The sequence below is a fragment of the Anoplopoma fimbria genome, chromosome 17, assembly GCF_027596085.1.
Source record: "Anoplopoma fimbria isolate UVic2021 breed Golden Eagle Sablefish chromosome 17, Afim_UVic_2022, whole genome shotgun sequence".
In the NCBI taxonomy this organism is placed as follows: domain Eukaryota; kingdom Metazoa; phylum Chordata; class Actinopteri; order Perciformes; family Anoplopomatidae; genus Anoplopoma; species Anoplopoma fimbria.
The window spans coordinates 30,439,956-30,459,452 of record NC_072465.1 but is presented as its reverse complement, the minus strand read 5'-3'; the positions used below and the strand labels follow the sequence as shown (position 1 = coordinate 30,459,452).

At 44.6% G+C, this 19,497-nt stretch overlaps 1 protein-coding gene across 1 annotated transcript; it reads right to left on the bottom strand.

The window, feature by feature from the left end:
• Window positions 1–368: 368 nt before the first annotated feature.
• Window positions 369–18,936, bottom strand: rbpjl (recombination signal binding protein for immunoglobulin kappa J region-like). The gene is made up of 13 exons (XM_054617166.1): window positions 18,890–18,936; window positions 18,590–18,708; window positions 14,803–14,920; window positions 10,842–10,973; window positions 10,491–10,561; window positions 10,280–10,398; window positions 8,206–8,380; window positions 7,351–7,488; window positions 6,177–6,282; window positions 4,331–4,478; window positions 4,097–4,252; window positions 3,472–3,575; window positions 369–774 (listed from the first exon to the last, which is right to left on the bottom strand). The coding sequence occupies exons 2-13, from the start codon at window positions 18,618–18,620 to the stop codon at window positions 474–476; spliced, it is 1,599 nt and encodes a 532-aa protein (XP_054473141.1). The 5' UTR covers window positions 18,621–18,708; window positions 18,890–18,936; the 3' UTR covers window positions 369–473.
• Window positions 18,937–19,497: the final 561 nt, after the last annotated feature.

The following is a 19,497-nucleotide window of genomic DNA, read 5'->3' as shown; positions in this document are numbered from 1 at the left end:
AGTCATATGTTCCTAAAAAAGACATACATACTAAAACGTACAATCATATGCACATTATTTATTGATTTATGTCGATAGAGTAAACAAAATGATGATGTGGAAGACTGAAGGGAATGAGTGCTTGACTTTGATACGATTGGCATAAATCATTTCATTTTTACCAAAACATATTTTTATGTATTTTAAAATAAGAACATGATTTAGTAATAAAAGGAGCTGGAAACATAAACTGCTTCTGAGTTCATCCAACTTCAAAGTCACCTTTTCTCAATCTGAACAGGAACTGGATCAAATTCAGATACATAATCTTTTATGCATGACATAATTATCTTGTTGAGCCTGACAGAATCTCAAGCATATCAGCAGAGTATGATAAATATCAGGTCAAGATCTGGAGCAGCATGGATCCAAACCAAAGAGTTCCCTGCTGATGATCAGACTTTGCTCCTGACGTTCACCTGAGGACAGGAGAGCTAACTCTGCATGAAGAGGTGGAAGTTGGCTCTGGTGAATTCCTGGTGGATGGTCTCCAACAGGACGTCGTCCTGCTGGCCTCCCTCCATCCCCCCCTCTCTCCTCCCTCCTCCCGCTGCTCCTCGGATGCACGGCGGCGGCTGGAGCTCGGGGGTGAAGGTGAAGGTGAAGGCGGTTCTGTAGATCAGGCCGTCGGATCGTATCAGACACAAAGGGACGGTGACGATGCGTCTCAGGCAGCGCCGGCCGCCACTGAACATCGAGACGTCAGGAACAACGCAGAGCAGAGACTTCTGAGACCTGAGAGGAGGGAACAAGGACAGGAAGTCAAACCTGGAGACACATCCTTCATCTCACCTGGTGATGGTCCACAGGTGTTCCATTCAACACAGCAAATGTGGTAGGTACATTAGTTAAAGATGCTCTGATCAATAACTTAGAAACAATGAGCTTCATGGTGACTTTTACCTCATTGTTTAGGTTTCTATGCTGTTTTGGTTTAGTTTCAGGTTCTTAGTTCACCACTACCTGTTCAGGTACTCTGTTCTCTACCTGTTCAGGTACTCTGTTCTCTACCTGTTCAGGTACTCTGTTCTCTACCTGTTCAGGTACTCTGTTCTCTACCTGTTCAGGTACTCTGTTCTCTACCTGTTCAGGTACTCTGTTCTCTACCTGTTCAGGTACTCTGTTCTCTACCTGTTCAGGTACTCTGTTCACTATATATATATACATATATATATATACACACACATGTATATATATATACATGTGTGTATATATATATATATGTGTATATATATATATATATATATATATATATATATATATATATATATACACATATATTTATTAAATGCCTGTGCAGCTACTTCCTTCAAAGCCACACTCCCTCAGGTTTGCGTGGCAGTGAGGATCGTGTTCCTAAGTGTCTGCAGCTTCTCCTACAAACAGTTCTTTGTGGATGACTGTGTGTTTTATAAATACATCTTTCCTCTGCGCTGTGATTGGAGGACTGTTTGCTCTCAGCAGAGACCCTGACTTACGATGCCTCAGCACTCTGGCTGTGGGGTCTGAGGTGGACTCTGACGTCAGGGATGAGCTCCTGTGAGGACTGAATGTGAGGCTCCTGTAACTAACAGACTCCTACAGCAGCGCTGGAGAGAGCTCCTCCTGCTGAAGTCTGAATGTAACATCGGACCCTTTATGCCTCTCAGGTTTGGCTCGGACTCTTAAAACGGATGAATACGGTACGATCAGTGTGACTGTCAAGAATATTTAAAGTCAAACTTAATTGGAAAACTTCCAGCCTTCTTTCCCCAATGATGTCCAGAGTCCTGAACAATGAGGAGATTGTCTCACTAATAATAATAATAATAAACTGAAACAATAAGTCGATTATTTGGTTCATCGGTCGACTAAAAATTCATAGACAAGTTTTGGGATAATACAGTCATTTTTCAATCAAAAATATAAACATGTGCAGCTTCTACAACGACAGGCTTTCTGTCTGTATTTGTTGTTGAATTTTGGAAAAAACAAAACATTTAAAGACATTTTTAACTATTTTATGACATTTATAGATCAGGTGATAATGGATTAATCAAGAAAATGATCTGCAGATTAATGAATCATGAAAATATTTGCTAGTTGCAGTCCAAGGACGAGTTATTTTGGGAATTGTGCAGAAGCATGTTAGCTTAGCTTAGCATAAAGACTGGAACAGGGGGAAAAGCTGACTTTTTTGTGCCAACAAGATACGAGTTATTAATCAGTGAGCTTTAGAGAGTTAGGCAGATTAAATCAATGTGCGACAGAGCGATGCTAACCATGCTAACCGTTCCCACTGTTTTCAGTCTTTATGCTAAGCTAAGCTCACAAGCTTTCTCAAAGGAAAGCGGGTCCAGTATTTGTCTGACTTCTTTTGGACTTTTCTTGCTGTGTTCTTGTCGTTCAGCAGGGTCAACATAATTATACTGTATTGTGACATATGTTTGTTTTTTATGAAGCTGAATTATTATACATCTAACACTTTGGACTCCAAACTGAGAGTCAGACATCTTTTCCTGAAGCTCCAGCAGGACAGAAATGACTGCAGGTCTGTTGTTCTTTATTGAAATTCCTCAACAAAGTGCTTTCCTATTCTGGGTCAAATGAAACATAATTTGGGTTGGAGATGCTTGGTTATGTAATATTTGGAGAGGAAGTGCCACTTAATTCCCTATAAAAACAACTCTTATGAGCAGCAGCCTCACTTAGACGAGAACAAATCTTTAATTTGTGCTGTTGTTCAGCTTCTGCAGCTGGTGTCTCTGTGGTAAAGCGGCAGTAGAGCGAACGGCACGAAACGTCATAAATAAGTAATAAAGGGCCTCAGAACCGATGGTTAAAGAAAACATCCAGAAGCTGCTCGTGTGACCGACTCACCTCCCGTTGAACGTTAACGGCTCAGGTCGGGTTTGAATTCAAAGAAACTGTGATCAAGTTCAGACTCTATAAAGTATGTAACTGAATACATTTACCCAAGTATTTAAAAAACAGTAACATATATATATATAATTAGAAAATGATGTATAAAGAATTATATATATATTTCCTTTTTTTCGTGTTTCCCGTGTTGCCCCCCCGACTCTCCAGCAGCTATTAAAAGAACCAGACAACAGAGCAGCCGGCCAATAAAAGTCCTATTACTGTAATATTACTGTACTATTACAGTAATATTAATATTACCTGTTCACCTGTTGATACACCTGTGTTCATATTTCTTCCCTCCTTTTTGTTTTCTGGCTCAGTTTCTCCTGAAGATGTTTCATATTCTGACAAACAGAAAGTAATCAGCTTTATGTCTTTATGCCTGTTGTTTCTGTACGGCGGCTCCACAGCCTTCATCTCTTAGAGTCTCCTCCTCCTCTTCATCTGCTCATCAGTTCTTCTATCTCATCATCTTCTCTCACCTGTTCCCTCCGTCTCACTCTTCACTCTGACTTCCTGTTAACTCACCTGAACATGGTCTCTGCCTCGCTGTTTCCAAACCACACCTTGAGATGAGGGCTGAGGTTTTCTCCGTTGACCTCCAGAGTGGCAACGTGTCCTCCACCGTTCACCTGACGTAACACACACACACACACACACACACACACACACACACACACACACACACACACACACACACACACACACACACACACACACACACACACACACACACACACAGAAAACAAAATCACGGTGGATAATTATTGTATTGAAATCCGTGAAAACCAAATCCAGACACATAGTATGTTTTGGGAAATAATTGTGACATTATCACTTATGGGTGAAAATCAATTTAGACAGCTCAGGTAACATATTAACATCACCTCCATCACCTCCATCACCTCCATCATAGTGGGTCAGCCTTTGACAGACGAGCCTCCATGTTGGTGTTTCATGACTCAACCTGTTCCGCTCATCATGATTAGTTGAAGACTTTATTCTTCGTTCCAAAAAAAAAAGAAATCTCGCTTTTCTGCTGCGTAATATTTAACTCCCCTTGGAGACTACTTTATTGATCCTCTTGGGGAGATTCTATGAAATCCAAATGAGAACAGAACGTATAGAAGAAGAGTCTCTGTGTGTTACTCACCTCTAACCCTGTGATAACAGGAAAAGGAGTAACCGGGTTCTGGATGCAGGCCGGACCCTGATTGAAGGTGAACTCCACTGCTTCCACTCCGATGATGGTCCAGCAGGACCCGTCGTTCAGCACCACCCTGCTGGGGTCTCTGGTGCTGGAGGGGGCCTGGAGGGAGGACGAGGACGGAGGTGGCGTTTGAGAAGAGAGAGTAAAGAGAGGGATGAAGGACGGAGAGAGTCTCACCTGGTACCGGATGATGGTGTCGTTGGACAGACACAGGTATGTGGTGGGGTCGTCTCTGAACTGGAAGGAACACTTATGGAGCTGAGAGACCGGCTCGTCCACGTCTAGGATGGCCTGCTGCTTGTTGACCTTACGGATCACCTGGAGACACCGACGAGACACAAGTCCAGTTTATGAAAATGAGAGTAAGCTTCTCAGAAACCCACTTCAGGTCCAGATCCGTAGGACAGTCATCCATCCTGTGTTTGTGGTCGTAAAGTTTCATGAGGCCGTGATGAGTCTAGTCTAGGCCGGTGTTCATCTATTAAAACTATGGAGCGTATTTAGCCTTCCTCTGAACAAGCTATCCTGACCTGGTTGGTTCCATCGGATTCATCGGGGTTCCTAGTTTCATTTGGTTTAAAAACCTGCTCCAGGCGCTACGAGACAGTTCAGTAAGCATGAGTGGAAGAGGTTAAATGAGGTCCAATCACGTTCCTCACTGGTTCCTTAACAGAACTGAACTCTGAGGGAAATAACACGGAACAAAAACACAAAGAAACTCTCTTGCACAGAGCTGCAAACTTTACATCGATAGTCGGCTGGATGAAATACCAGAAACAACAAAGATGGTTTATCTTAAAGAGTTCCGTATGGAGAGAGTCTGAGACACTACAGCTGTCTATAGGATGCTGACGGAGCTGGTGAACAGCTCGGCGGGGTCCATAAACCCAGGTGGTCTGCACGCCGCTGGAGGCTGGGCTATGAATAACTCCTGGTACCTCCAGACCTTGAGCCCTCAGTATTAACACATTCAAACACACCCTCCACTGCACCGCACACACACAGCTTCTGCTGAGGTCCGTCCCAGCTGCTGATCCAGCTCAACGTTCTGGTCTACCTTCACCTCTTCAGCCCACCGAACGCCGACCACGACCTCGAGCTGATCGTCACCATAAAACCACTCAGCAGGAAGAGTTTCTCTGTCTTCAAACAAACCAAGCAGCGAGGAGGGCTCGGCTACGAAACCAGATGGAGGTGCAGCCCTGGAGGAACCTTCAGGTTGTTATGACAGCGGTGGAGGAGGAGAAGGAGTCTGCTCAGCGGCTTGTGGAGGATTTGTCCACGTTTCACTTCCAGTGGAGGTCTGGTTCAACAATAGCAGCAGATAACGTAACACCTGCACAGACGGAGAGGCTCAGAGGGCTGATTACACCAACCAGACCCGGCAGCTTCACTGCAGAACCTCTTCTCTCCTCAGATGGACCACCTCTGTTATTATGTGCTGACAGGAGACAGCGACCCAGCATGCATCAGTGCTGCTCTACACACACACTGAGTTTAGAGAGAGATCGTCTCATTTCTCTTCATAAAGGACTAAAACCCAACGCTGACTGACCCTGAACTAAACCCTACGGTGGCCCTGAGAGCTCAACGCACACAAATAAACAGAACATGCAAAAAAAAATCTTCACCTATTTGTCAACACAAAGCCTCAAAAAGAGAAAACACAACCAAATACAGGAGCTGTTTCCAGGGGACACTAAAGAGTGACGCACACGGTCTAAATAATAAAACAGGATGCCAAAAATACACAGATGTCTTATCTGGAAAAAACTCAAGCATGCATCGAAGCTCGCCTATTGTATCCCACAATGCAAAGCGCTGGAACGGCAACAGTCTATGGTCACAACAAAAACAAAAACATCAGCAGTCAGTAAATACCTGAGAGATAATGTTCCACCTCATGATGGAGTCCAGAAGGCATGCTACTGTACATCTGTGTGTGTGTGTGTGTGTGTGTGTGTGTGTGTGTGTGTGTGTGTGTGTGTGTGTGTGTGTGTGTGTGTGTGTGTGTTACCATGGGGGCAGAGCGGCTCCAGACTCGGTGCACACTAACTGGACCACACAGCCGTAACAGATGAAGCCTTCGCTTAGCACAAAGTCTCCTTGGTCAGAACACTGGTCCTCCACTACACACACACACACACACACACACACACACACACACACACACACACACACACACACACACACACACACAACCCTACGCATTAATGTTCAGACTCCCAAGGAAACACACACAGATGTACAGTATTATTAAATCTTTGCCTACTTTGGATTATAAACAGATGAATAAAGACAGACAGAAATGTGTGTGTGTGTGTGTGTGTGTGTGTGTGTGTGTGTGTGTGTGTGTGTGTGTGTGTGTGTGTGTGTGTGTGTGTGTGTGTGTGTGTGTGTGTGTGTGTGTGTGTGTGTGTGTGTGTGTGTGCATGTGTGTGTGAGTGTGATGAATGACTGAGGTTAAGGTTTCGGGTGCTGGGAGGTCGATGCACACAGCCACTGTGTTAAATAAATAAGCTCTCAGTCGTGTCTCACAGTGAACGTATTCATGGCGGCGGAGAGACGCCGTCTAGTGTTCGTCCTCGTTTCAGAGGCTCCTCATGTCGACTCCACAGATGTGCAGGAGTCGGATTCATGAAGAAACTACCATGTTTATAGCTGTAACATGAAGTGACTGCAACGCAAACATCTGATATTGTTTTATATTCATATTCTTTGGGAGGACTAAGCTATCCCAGAATGCACTGGGCATGAGGTGAGGTACACGCTGCACAGGAGGCCAGTCTGACACACGGTTTACACAGGAACAAATGAAGCTCATTATAGTTTTAGTATTTCACAATAAATTGGAGATAATATGCTTTGGCTCATAAATAGATCTTAACAGGAGAGTTAATGTTGTACAGTGATGGTTCCACATTCTAAATCTTAAAAGTAAAGAGTAAGAGAAGCGTTTCTTCCTGTGAAGACAGAAATTTATTTTGAGTTTATTTTGACACGTGTTGCTGGACTTTAGTCGCAAAATGCACGTCAGAGACCATATGACCCGTTGAGGATCGATGCACAAACTCAGGACTTTCACCCAGCAGACGTTGTTCATGTCCCCACACACACACACACACACACACACACACACACACACACACACACACACACACACACACACACACACACACACACACACACACACGTACCCAGTGTGATGGTGAAGGCGGTCCACTGTCTGGCGCTGGCGATGAAGGCTCCTCTGTCCACCGACAGGTAACGAGTGCTGACCGTCTGAGAGCGGAGACGGTTGAACAACGCTACTCTGGAGCACGAGGAGATACACACTGAACACACAACACACACACACACACACACACACACACACACACACACACACACACACACACACACACACACACACACACACACACACACACACACACACACATTCACAGAACAGGGACTTAGGAATGTGCATTTTATTGGATGATGCGGCAAACTGTAAGACACACAAACACTTTTTGTCTTTCTATATAAAACAACTGCTAGAGACCTGTCAATCAGTGTAGAGACGCCTAAAGCATCCGACCTGTCAATCAGTGTTTAAAGCATCCCCTGCTTTATGGTCTGTTTGACTCTAAATGGAGCATCATTTACTAAATGAACATCATGCTGTATTGAAGAAGACTTGAAACTAGAGATTGAGACCATAAACTCATGTTTACAATGTTTACTGAGGGAATAAATCAAGAGAGAAGTAGAGTCATTTTCTCATAGACTTCTATACAACCAGAGGAGTCGCCCCCTGGTGGACAGGAGAGAGAATGCAGCTTTAAGACATTTCTGTGTTGGCTTCTCTCTGCAGAACTGGAGGTTGCTTCATGCTCTTCCCTTTCTAATAATGTCCTCATTCCCACAGTGGAAAAACTCATATTTGTCCTCACAGAGATTCACAAGCAGCACATTCAAAGGAGACGTGAGTCTGAGATGACTGAATGAGACGAACCCGGCGGCCTGCAGGGATCACAACCATTCACAGGTGAACTTAAACAATGACTCACGGTCGGCGTTCTTCATGGACTGTCTCTTCTGGGACGGTTTGGAGATGACTTTGATCATCCGGCTCTGGAACGAACCCACTTCCTGTCTGTTGCCCAAGAAGAGCCTCAGCATCAGGCAGAAATGTTTCCTCTTGTCCTGATCAGAGATGAACAGGGACTTGGCCGACGCAAACATCTGGAGGACAAAGACAGAGAGAGACTTTATTAAAACACAATGCTCAGAAGACGGGAGTCTGCAGGAGTAGTGTGCAGATGAAGAGATGTTTAGTAAATGAAGGTTTCTGATGTCCGTCTCCTGTTACGGCCCTCTGGTAGACGAGGAAGAGGCCAGAGGACTCACACTGTGTTTTTCTGTCAGACAACTCTGTTTGTGGAGTCAACAAGCGACCGTAATAAAAGAAGTGATTGTGTCGTCTGGGTCAACACACACAGAGAGAGTGACAACAGACTGCAGGTCAGAGGTCAGCCTGGAACATTACAATCAGGACATGAAGGCTCTACAGCGGAGGATTATAACATCATTGGTGCACATCTACTGAGCATCAGTGATGTTGGTGATAAGAGGTGCCTGCAAAGAGCTAAAAGGAGATTAACAGACAAAACACCCTGCTGTCGTCTGAAAGAGATTCACAAGTATCAGCTGAGAGAATCCTTCATTCATCCTCCACCCTCCACACATAATACAGTTTTTTTAATGTTTTTGTTGTGTAGCAAAATGTGACTACAATCTGCATGTCGTTGTGTAACACTGTTGTACAGCAGCTCAGACCACTTTATTAATACGTCTGAAGCTAAACTAAAGCTAAGGGACAAATCTGAAGATGAGTAGAAACCTACAACGACCAGACTAACTACTAATATAACTAATAATACATACTCATACAAACTACATGTAAAGACCTCTCTCACCTCACTGAGAACAAACTCAATGTGAGCCAGACCAGGACCAGGAGACAACCCCATCCAAAGCTTCATGTGTTAAAGCTGCATTCTCTCTCCTGTCCACCAGGGGGCGACTCCTCTGGTTGTATAGAAGTCTATGAGAAAATGACTCTACTTCTCTCTTGATTTATTCCCTCAGTAAACATTGTAAACATGAGTTTATGGTCTCAATCTCTAGTTTCAAGTCTTCTTCAATACAGCATGATGTTCATTTAGTAAATGATGCTCCATTTAGAGTCAAACAGACCATAAAGCAGGGGATGCTTTAGGGCGGGGCTACACACTGATTGACAGGTCCACACCAGAGACGTATACGAGTCTCTACATCACTCCTCCTCAGTCCATATATGGTCACTTCCTGTTCACTGGTTGCAAAAGAACAAGATGGCGACGGTCAAATCACCAAACTCAAGGCTTCAAAACGTCACAAAGACTACGTCTACTTCCTATAAACAGTCTGTGGTTTGGAGCTGAGGAGTCTGACATAGACATAGAGATTCCCCTTCATTTATAAAATAAAACAATAGTTTTCACATTTAAACTGTTAATATAGGTTTCATGTGAGAAAATAATAAACCCATAAATTCTATATTCTACAACCATGTAGATATCGATCAGTCTGCTGAGGACTGAGAGGCTTTACGGAGACAACACAATGTCTGTGGTCCAGAGAGGAATCTGAACAAAGGCCAGCTCAGACCTCCAGATAACTGGTGTCTGTGGTTGAAGGAATGTGACAGACGGGTGGAGAGAGACGGGTGGAGACAGACAGACAGGTGAGGACAGACGGGTGGAGACAGACAGGTGAGGACAGACGGGTGGAGACAGACAGGTGAGGACAGATGGGTGGAGACAGACAGGTGAGGACAGATGGGGGAGGAGACAGACAGGTGAGGACAGATGGGTGAGGACAGATGGGTGGAGACAGACAGGTGAGGACAGACGGGTGGAGACAGACAGGTGAGGACAGACGGGAGGAGACAGACAGGTGAGGACAGACGGGTGGGACGGGTGAGGACAGACGGGGGACAGACAGACAGACAGGTGAGGACAGAGGACGGGTGGAGACAGACAGGTGAGGACAGACGGGTGGAGACAGACAGGTGAGGACAGATGACATCACAGTCCTCACCCTGGAGTCTGGCTGCTCGTCGAAGGCCAGTTTGAAGGAGTCGGCCTGAGACTGAGCCGAGCTGTCCAGACACATGTAACCACAGAGCCGGGTCACCAGGTCTCCACCGCCGCCGGCCGCTGGAGGAGGGGGGGGGGGGGGAGACACTTCTTCAACAAACAGCTGGATTCAACGTCTTCCTCTAAAGCCGACTATGTTTGAGATTCTTCACCTTTCAGATGGTCCTGCATGACCCTCCATCCATCACCGCTGATGTAAACACAAGGAGGAGGGCAGAAGAACCTGAAGGTCACGACCCGGAATCAGACACAGTAAATAAGTCAGACTTTAACCAGTACTTTAAGGACAAATATAAAGTACTTTACTTCAGTATTGCGATATTCTGTTACTGCTTACTTCGACTTCACTACATCTCAGAGGTAACTATTGTACTTTTTACTTTAATATTGATCCAGAAACAAGATATGATAGGAAAACTTTTTACTGATCAATCAATAAGTTTACTTTAACTACATGATGACAATACTTAAATACTTTTACTGAAAGCTAAGTGTCCTCCAACCTCTTCTCGTTGCCGTAGGACTTCTGAGCGACCTTGGCGTGCAGGATGGTGACGCTCTGGTCCGCGTGAGCTTCTCTTCCTGGTTCCCTTGATGCTCCCAGTAACTGACACTGAAACCCCAGCTCCAGCCTCCTGATTGGACGAGAATACCGTCAGTCACAAACCAGGAAGTAATGTCTTTAAGTGTGTAACAGAGCTGGAGGGCGTGGCAGAGATCCTGGTGGTAAACGGTGGTACTGCAGAGAAAACACCTCCGCTCTCTGAACACCACAGTTATATAAGAGACGTGTGAAACTCAAACTTAATTATTCACATTTGTATTCTGTTGAATTCAGCCAGCTTCTGGTGTTTGAACTGGTTTGCTTCAAGATGCTACAGCTAACCGCTAACTGAAGGTCTCTTGGCTGTTCTACTGCCCATATATGATTCTTTTTTTATTCTATTGTTGTAATCTGGAAATCAAGGAAAAAGAGGTAAAACCACAACTAAACAGCTTTTAAACAACATGTGGTTTTATGCAGCTGATCAACACGTTCTGTGTCCAACTCATCAAATACTGAGGGATGCTCAGCGGCTCTACGCTCTATGTTCCCCTCTAGCATCCGCTCTGGACCGTACCAACGGCATGTTGGTTCAAAATAAAGTTCCAACACAAGTTTGAGGTTTTAGTTTACGTAACAAAACTACTCAGTTTGTCTTCAGAAAAGATTGTACTTTTGGTTAAAATAAGTATGTTTGTTACTGTTGTTAGTGAAGTTCAGATGTTACATAACAAAACTACGATACAATAAGTCAATGGATACTTTTGGTTTCACTGGCGACACTAACAGCGGTCTCCTGGGTGAAAGTCCTGACCCGTCCTCCTCCTCCTCTCTCTCTTTACGCTCTACAGTTGTTCGTATCCTCAAACAACAGTTCATGTGATATTTAATGAACAGTTACTCCTCCTTTTTCTACAAAAGTCCAGCAACACGTGTCACTTTCAGCTCTTTGACATGCAGTCAGTCTTTTCCGAATAAAATCTTCACAGGAGGAAACTCAGATTTAAACTACAAAACAACTCGGTTAGGTTTGAGGAGAAGATGATGTTTTGAGTTAAATAACTAAAGCAGTGCCGTTATTCGTATGTAAGTTATGCGACGTTGACTTGTCGTCTCAACGGCCCGCTGTTTGTGGAGCTGCAAGCTAAATTCTCAAAACACAAAAGTTTAAATAACATCCTTCTTTGAGTCACAGAAACATCGTCTCCAGAAACACCACCAGGGTCACAGTATCCGTGACGTTTGAGCTTCATCATCCTTTAAGCTTGACTTCAGAATGTTTAACGTTTAGTTTCACGTTTAACCACCATGTGTCTGCTTTTTAAATCTTTTGTGGCACATTTTGTAAACTAAGCTCCTGTCGTCCTTCATGGCCTCCTGAATATCCGTCTCTTTACGTACTAAACGCTCTGGCCCTCACACAGAGGTACATGTTCTGCTCCTTATAAGGGAGGAGAGTCTGACCCGGTACACCTCTCAACCCGGTCCACAGGTCAGGGGTCACACTCGACTGCCTGTGTGTGTGTGTGTGTGTGTGTGTGTGTGTGTGTGTGTGTGTTCAGTCACCAGGGTGCCAGCAGAAGTCTAAATTAGACCTTCCCCTCTCCAAAGGTCAGAGGTCAGTGTATCGGGAGCTCAGACCTTCTGGCATTTCACACCATGAACACAGAATGGACAGAAGTAAGAAGAAAAAGGGTGGTGGGGGGGTGAACTTTCTCCTCCTTCAGAGAACTCCTCTCCTGGTTTAGAGGCTGTTCTGCTGTGAAGTTTAAGGACTACAACCATCATTAGTTTTGTTGGTGAGCGTGACTCAACAGAACAAGTATTTAGATCCTTTACTGCAGTAGAAGTACTAATACCACACTATGAAAATACATGTAGTATGTCAGTACAATCATCTAAATGTAGTACAATACTTAAAGTTACCACAAGGACCTTTCATTGTGTGTGGTAGTGTTCCTTCACCAGAGTCCCTTTAGAAAACCTCTCATTTTACTGCAGCAGGGTCTGACAGTCTGACCCTCTCAGTCCTGGTTCTGGTTCTCCTGTGCCTCCCTTCCCTCCAGCGGGTCCAGCAATAAGGCCTGGGTCTCCAGCAGCGTGGTGTTGGTGTTGACTCCCAGAGAGGAGAAGCTCTGCTCCTGAAGGAGGAGGAGGAGGAGGAGGAGGAGGAGGAGAAACTGCTGCTGCCGGGAGCTGAGCTCTCCTCCTCCCTCCGGAGCTCCGACTGCAGATGGAAGGCTCATCACGTAAACAAAGAATATGATGAAGAACGTGACAGAACGTCATGATTGTCGGCAGCAACAGTCAGAATGTGTTGAGGATGAACTATGAGGAGAAATAAAGCTCCAGATTACTACACCTAATAACTGATACTAACATCAACAGAAACTGGTAGATCTGTGGAGATAAATTCACTCTCCGATCCTCAATCTCATTTCAACAATTTATTTAAGTTCATGCAAACATTGTATGACTTCAATGGTGATAATTAACTGAAAGCAGTTCAGTGACGTCACCCTGACTCGCGCGCCACCAAACTTCTCCAAACCTCGTAAAACCTCATCCAAACCAAATCTCTCCAAAGCTCCAAACCTCACCAAACCTCTCCAAACCTCTATAAACATCACCAAACCTCTATAAACATCACCAAACCTCTCCAAACCTCTATAAACATCACCAAACCTCTCCAAACCTCTATAAACATCACCAAACCTCTCCAAACCTCTATAAACCTCTCCAAACCTCTATAAACATCACCAAACCTCTCCAAACCTCTATAAACATCACCAAACCTCTCCAAACTTCTATAAACATCACCAAACCTCTCCAAACCTCTATAAACATCACCAAACCTCTATAAACATCACCAAACCTCTATAAACATCACCAAACCTCTCCAAACCTCTATAAACATCACCAAACCTCTTCAAACCTCTCCAGACTTCTATAAACATCTCCAAACCTCTCCAATCCTCTCCAAACCTCTATAAACATCACCAAACCTCTCCAAACCTCTATAAACATCACCAAAAACCTCTCCAAACTTCTCCAAACTCGTAAAACCTCATCCAAACCAAACCTCTCCAAACTCCAAACTTCCAAACCTCTCCAAACCTCTATAAACATCACCAAACCTCTATAAACATCACCAAACCTCTATAAACTTCTATAAACCTCTCCAAACCTCTATAAACATCACCAAACCTCTATAAACATCACCAATCCTCTCCAAACCTCTCCAAACCTCTATAAACATCACCAAACCTCTCCAAACTTCTATAAACCTCTCCAAACCTCTATAAACCTCTCCAAACCTCTATAAACATCTAAACCATCACAAACCTCTATAAACATCACCAAACCTCTCCAAACCTCTATAAACATCACCAAACTCTCTCCAAACCTCTCCAATCCTCTCTCTATAAACATCACCAAACCTCTCCAAACCTCTATAAACTTCTCCAAACCTCTCCAAACCTCTATAAACATAAACAATCACTTCTTCAAACCTCTCCAAACCTCTATAAACATCTCCAAACCTCTTCAAACCTCTATAAACCTCTCCAAACCTCTATAAACATCACCAAACCTCTCCAAACCTCTATAAACATCACCAAACCTCTTCAAACCTCTTCAAACTTCTATAAACATCACCAAACCTCTATAAACCTCTCCAATCCTCTCCAGACCTCCTGGGCTCGGCTCCTCACTCCCCATTGTTCGGGTTTCAGGAGGTGGGTGGGGTCTCTGCCTCCTCCTGCCGTTTTAATCCCTCCAGCTCTCAGTGGAGCCGAGGAGAGGTCAGGAGCAGAGCAGAGACATCCCACCGCCCTGGACGCCTCTCTCTGGTTTTGGATAAAGCAGCGTCCTGTGCTCTCTGTCCCCGGCCTGTGTGTGAGTGTTTCGGGACTGCTCACCTGTCCCATCCGCCGGTCCCCGGAGCGTCGTGTCCGGCCAGCAGCACCCCCAGGTGAGTGAGCGGGCTGCCCGGGCCAGGGGTCGGGGGAGGCGGGTACAGAGCCGGGGTCTCTGTCTCTGAGGAGGAGAGACAGTGTTTATTACATGATGCTCATATCATCCGCTGATGTCAGGGCTGGAGGTCCATCCTCAGGAGACACTGGTCACCTCTAACTATCTGCTGCTTTCTCTCTCTATAATGATGATGATGTGAATATCTTTGATTTTTGAACTGCTGCTCCAACAAGATGTTTGCACACGTCAGCTATAAGCCTCTGAGGAAGCCAGAGACAAACATCAGTAATTAATACAGGAAATCAGGCTTCACAGCAGCCTCATGGAGAGAAGCTGCCTCTGTGTCCCCCAGAGACAGAGAGGATGAGTGAACCTCAGCACGTTCAAGTCAAGCTGTGTCCAAAATTAACTTTTGGGGAGAAAATCCAGTGTGGTAATAATAATAATACTAATAATACTACTACTACTAATAATAATAATAATAATGAACTTATAAATATGTTTTCTCTTTGTCTCTCTGATTGGTATGAAGTGAGAACAATAAAATTGTTCTGAACATTTGGGTTTGAAATAATGAAGAAAAGAGACAATTAGAAAGTTCACTTTAAAGAGAGAGAGAGAGAGAGAGAGAGAGAGTGAGAGAGAGAGAGAGAGAGTGAGAGAAGGGGGAGAGGAGTGATGCTCTGGGTTCACAATGGTTGCCTGGAGGTGATGCTCTGTGCAGGACGCATTCAGGCAGGAAGACAGAGCAGCAAGCAGAGAGACAGAGAGACAGGTAAACAGAGAGAGAGAGACAGAGAGAGAGAGAGAGAGAGAGACAGGTAAACAGAGAGAGAGACAGAGACAGAGAGAGAGACAGGTAAACAGAGAGACAGAGACAGGAGACAGAGTAAACAGAGAGAGAGAGACAGACAGAGAGAGAGAGAGAGAGAGAGACAGGTAAACAGAGAGACAGAGAGAGAGAGAGAGAGACAGGTAAACAGAGAGACAGAGAGAGAGAGAGAGAGAGAGAGAGACAGGTAAACAGAGAGAGAGAGAGAGAGAGAGACAGGTAAACTTGATAGTGATAGAAGAAGTCTCTGTTTCTGTTGCACTTTGTAACATTTTTCTTTCATCGGTATTCAAACATTTTGAACTGATATAAAATGTATATTTTTTTCCCCAAAAATTTCCACTGAGATTTTTTGGGGAAAATGCTCATCAAACACCTGGAAGGAAACCTAATGATTAATTAACCGTGTTTCCATGGCAACAATCAGCGACACCTGACAAAAAGAGGAGACTGAGAGAGTGAGAGAGAGAGAGAGACAGAGAGTGAGAGACAGAGAGACAGAGAGACAGACAGAGAGAGACAGAGAGAGAGAGACAGAGAGACAGAGAGAGAGAGAGAGAGAGAGAGAGAGAGAGAGAGAGACAGTTAGAGGTCAGTGACCTGACGGAAACTGACGAGTCAGCACGTCTGAAAGAGTTTCTTCTTCACTGAATTCTCTGTAAACGTTCTCGGAGCCGATGGATTCTTCCAGAAACTCTGAAACTAAATGATATTCATTTGTTTTTAGACAGTAAAGCAATGAGACAGGCAGACAGACAGACAGTAAAGCAGGACTGTCTGTCTGACGGACTGAGGAGGAGTGACGTAGAGACGGCGTATACGTCTCTGGTGTGGACCTGTCAATCAGTGTGTAGCCCCGCCCTAAAGCATCCCCTGCTTTATGGTCTGTTTGACTCTAAATGGAGCATCATTTACTAAATGAACATCATGCTGTATTGAAGAAGACTTGAAACTAGAGATTGAGACCATAAACTCATGTTTACAATGTTTACTGAGGGAATAAATCAAGAGAGAAGTAGAGTCATTTTCTCATAGACTTCTATACAACCAGAGGAGTCGCCCCCTGCTGGACAGGAGAGAGAATGCAGCTTTAACACAGGAAGCATCAGATTCACTCATCAGAACCGGGGGTTTGTCTCCTATAAACGCCTCCGTTCATGCTCAGAGCCGTTCATCTTTGGAGGCTAGCGCTACGATGCTAAGAGTAGAAACTAAACTTAAGAGGTCTGCAGTGATGTCATCAATCCACCGGGCCCAGCATGAAACTTGTTTACCTGCTTTATGGGTGTGACTTTTTTGCCGTGTCATCACCATTCACCTTCATTAAACCGATGTGTTTATGATTTATTCATTTACTAGAAGACAAAGTTTTTATCGCAGAAATAGTCCGTTTTTTTGATAATATCTTGCAGCTTTAATATATTTTCATAATCTTTAAACCGTTTGAGAACCCCCTCAGATCCGTCTACAGACCCCCTGGTGGAGAAGCTCTCTGGTTCCACCAGCTCCAGATACTTTTAGTTGATGGTGTTTTCTGGAGCTCGACTGTCTTTATGATAAAAACAGCTCCTGCGTTCAGTCGTCCTCATAACTGAGAGACTTTCTGACAACGACGGCCTCAAATATCCGTCAGCTGGCTCCGTTTCTCAACCTCAGGGTCACGACCCCGGCAGGAGGTCGCAAGATGCTATCAGAGGTCAGAGGTCACGGGCTGAATGACGATGACTACTTTTGAAAACACCAAAGAAGATCTTATTTCATTATTGATTTGACATTCGGTTGTGGTGGCTGTGGCGTAGTGGAGAGCAAGGTAGTTCTCCAATCAGAGGGTCGGTGGTTCGATACCCGGCTTCGGCAGTCGATGTGTCCTTGGGCAAGACACTTAACCCCAAGTTGCTCCTGAAGGCCATCGGTGTGGACTGATGATGAATGTTAGTTAGAGTCTGATGGTGGCACCTTGATGGTAGCCTGTCATCAGTGTGTGAATGGGTGAATGATATGTAACATACTACTGACTGTAAGTCGCTTTGGAGAAAAGCCTCTGCTAAATGACTGTAATGTCATGTGATGTAATTCGGTTTATAGTTCTGGATGGAACCAAAGTAAACTCGTTCTAATCACACTGTGGCTTTAAGGGGGGGGGCTGCTGTACACACACACACACACACACACACACACACACACACGAACGCACCTGCCTACGTTCAAAAGTACATTTCAGTTCAACGTCATCAAACATGAAATGTGAACATTGTTGATGAAACATACTGAGACTAAAGTCTAGTTTAAAAACAAAAATCTTGCTATATTTTTGTCGACCAAAAAACAATAATGTGAAATAGGATTTCAGCTGCAGCTCCTTCTGAGATCAGTCAGAACGATCTGAAGTAACTTAGTTAACATTAACAGGTCGGCAGGAACAGAAACTGATATTTATGAAGAAACACGCTTTAAGATGAGCTTTTTGACAGAGAGGGAAGTCCCTCCCCTTCCTGTTCCCCATTGGACCTTATCTCAGAAACAATATGTATTTTCATTTTAAAGAGCATTTAGCAAGTTGAGAAAGTTTCCTTTTCTCGTAGTTTAGTGAGAAACAATCAGTGAGATCCATCCCTCACATGTCTATACCAACATAGCCGTTAGCTCGTCTAGCTAGCTAGCTTAGCTCTGTTCCAAACGTCATCTCAGCTGATGTGTTTTATCAGAGACTCGTTTTAACGTCTTGGCTTCGAAGCTTCAGAGAGACGACTGCTTCAACACTTCAATGTGTCGTCTTTCTAATAATGCAATCCCTCAGTCTGATACTTCAGCAGCTTTATCACAGAATGCTCGTTTTTGTTAAATGTACAAACATATTTGTCGTTCCTGTCCCAACGGGGTCAGAACATCGTGTCTCTCACCGTCCACTGCGTGACGTGTTTCCTCGTCCATGATGTCTCCGCTGGCGTTAGGAGGCGGCGCTCCTCAGGTTCATCGTCTCTCTGCTGCTTTCTGAAAGATCTCTTTGTGTGGGACGGATCTGCAACACAATCAGGAGTAACGTGGACTCAGATTCACAACCCAACGGGCAGATGTCGTCATGGAGGAACACAACTTCACGTCTGAAGCTTGATGGTCTGCTGGTGTCCGTGTAAACTAAAGACGTGACTGAAGATGATTCATGTCAGCTTTAAAAACATGAATCCTTCATTAGTACTCACATGTTCCTTCAGTCTGACAATAACAACACCACCTGTTGTCCTGCAGCTGTTTGCTTAAGATCCTCCTCTTCCTCTCATTCTGGCTGCTGCTTCACTTTCTATCCATCCATCCAGATGTTCCAGATGTTCCAGTGATGCAACGATATGTCACATCTTCATTGTCCTCACGGCAGTAAAAAACATCAGCGAGGTTAAAACACGTCAGTCCACCAACCAGTGTGACCAGTAAGACCAGTGCTTCCAGCTCAACGTACAGTCAGCCTACAGTACGAGAGGCTGTGTGTGTGTGTGTGTGTGTGTGTGTGTGTGTGTGTGTGTGTGTGTGTGTGTGTGTGTGTGTTCATGTGTCCGATCTGTTATCTCATGTTTGCCCTCCATCCTGGATCTGTTATCTGACCACAGTGTGTGTGTGTGTGTGTGTGTGTGTGTGTGTGTGTGTGTGTGTGTGTTCATGTTTGCCCTCCATCCTGGATCTGTTATCTGACCACAGTGTGTGTGTGTGTGTGTGTGTGTGTGTGTGTGTGTGTGTGTGTGTGTGTGTGTGTGTGTGTGTGTGTGTGTGTGTGTGTGTGTGTGCGTGTGTGTGTGTACAAGGAGATAGTCACCTG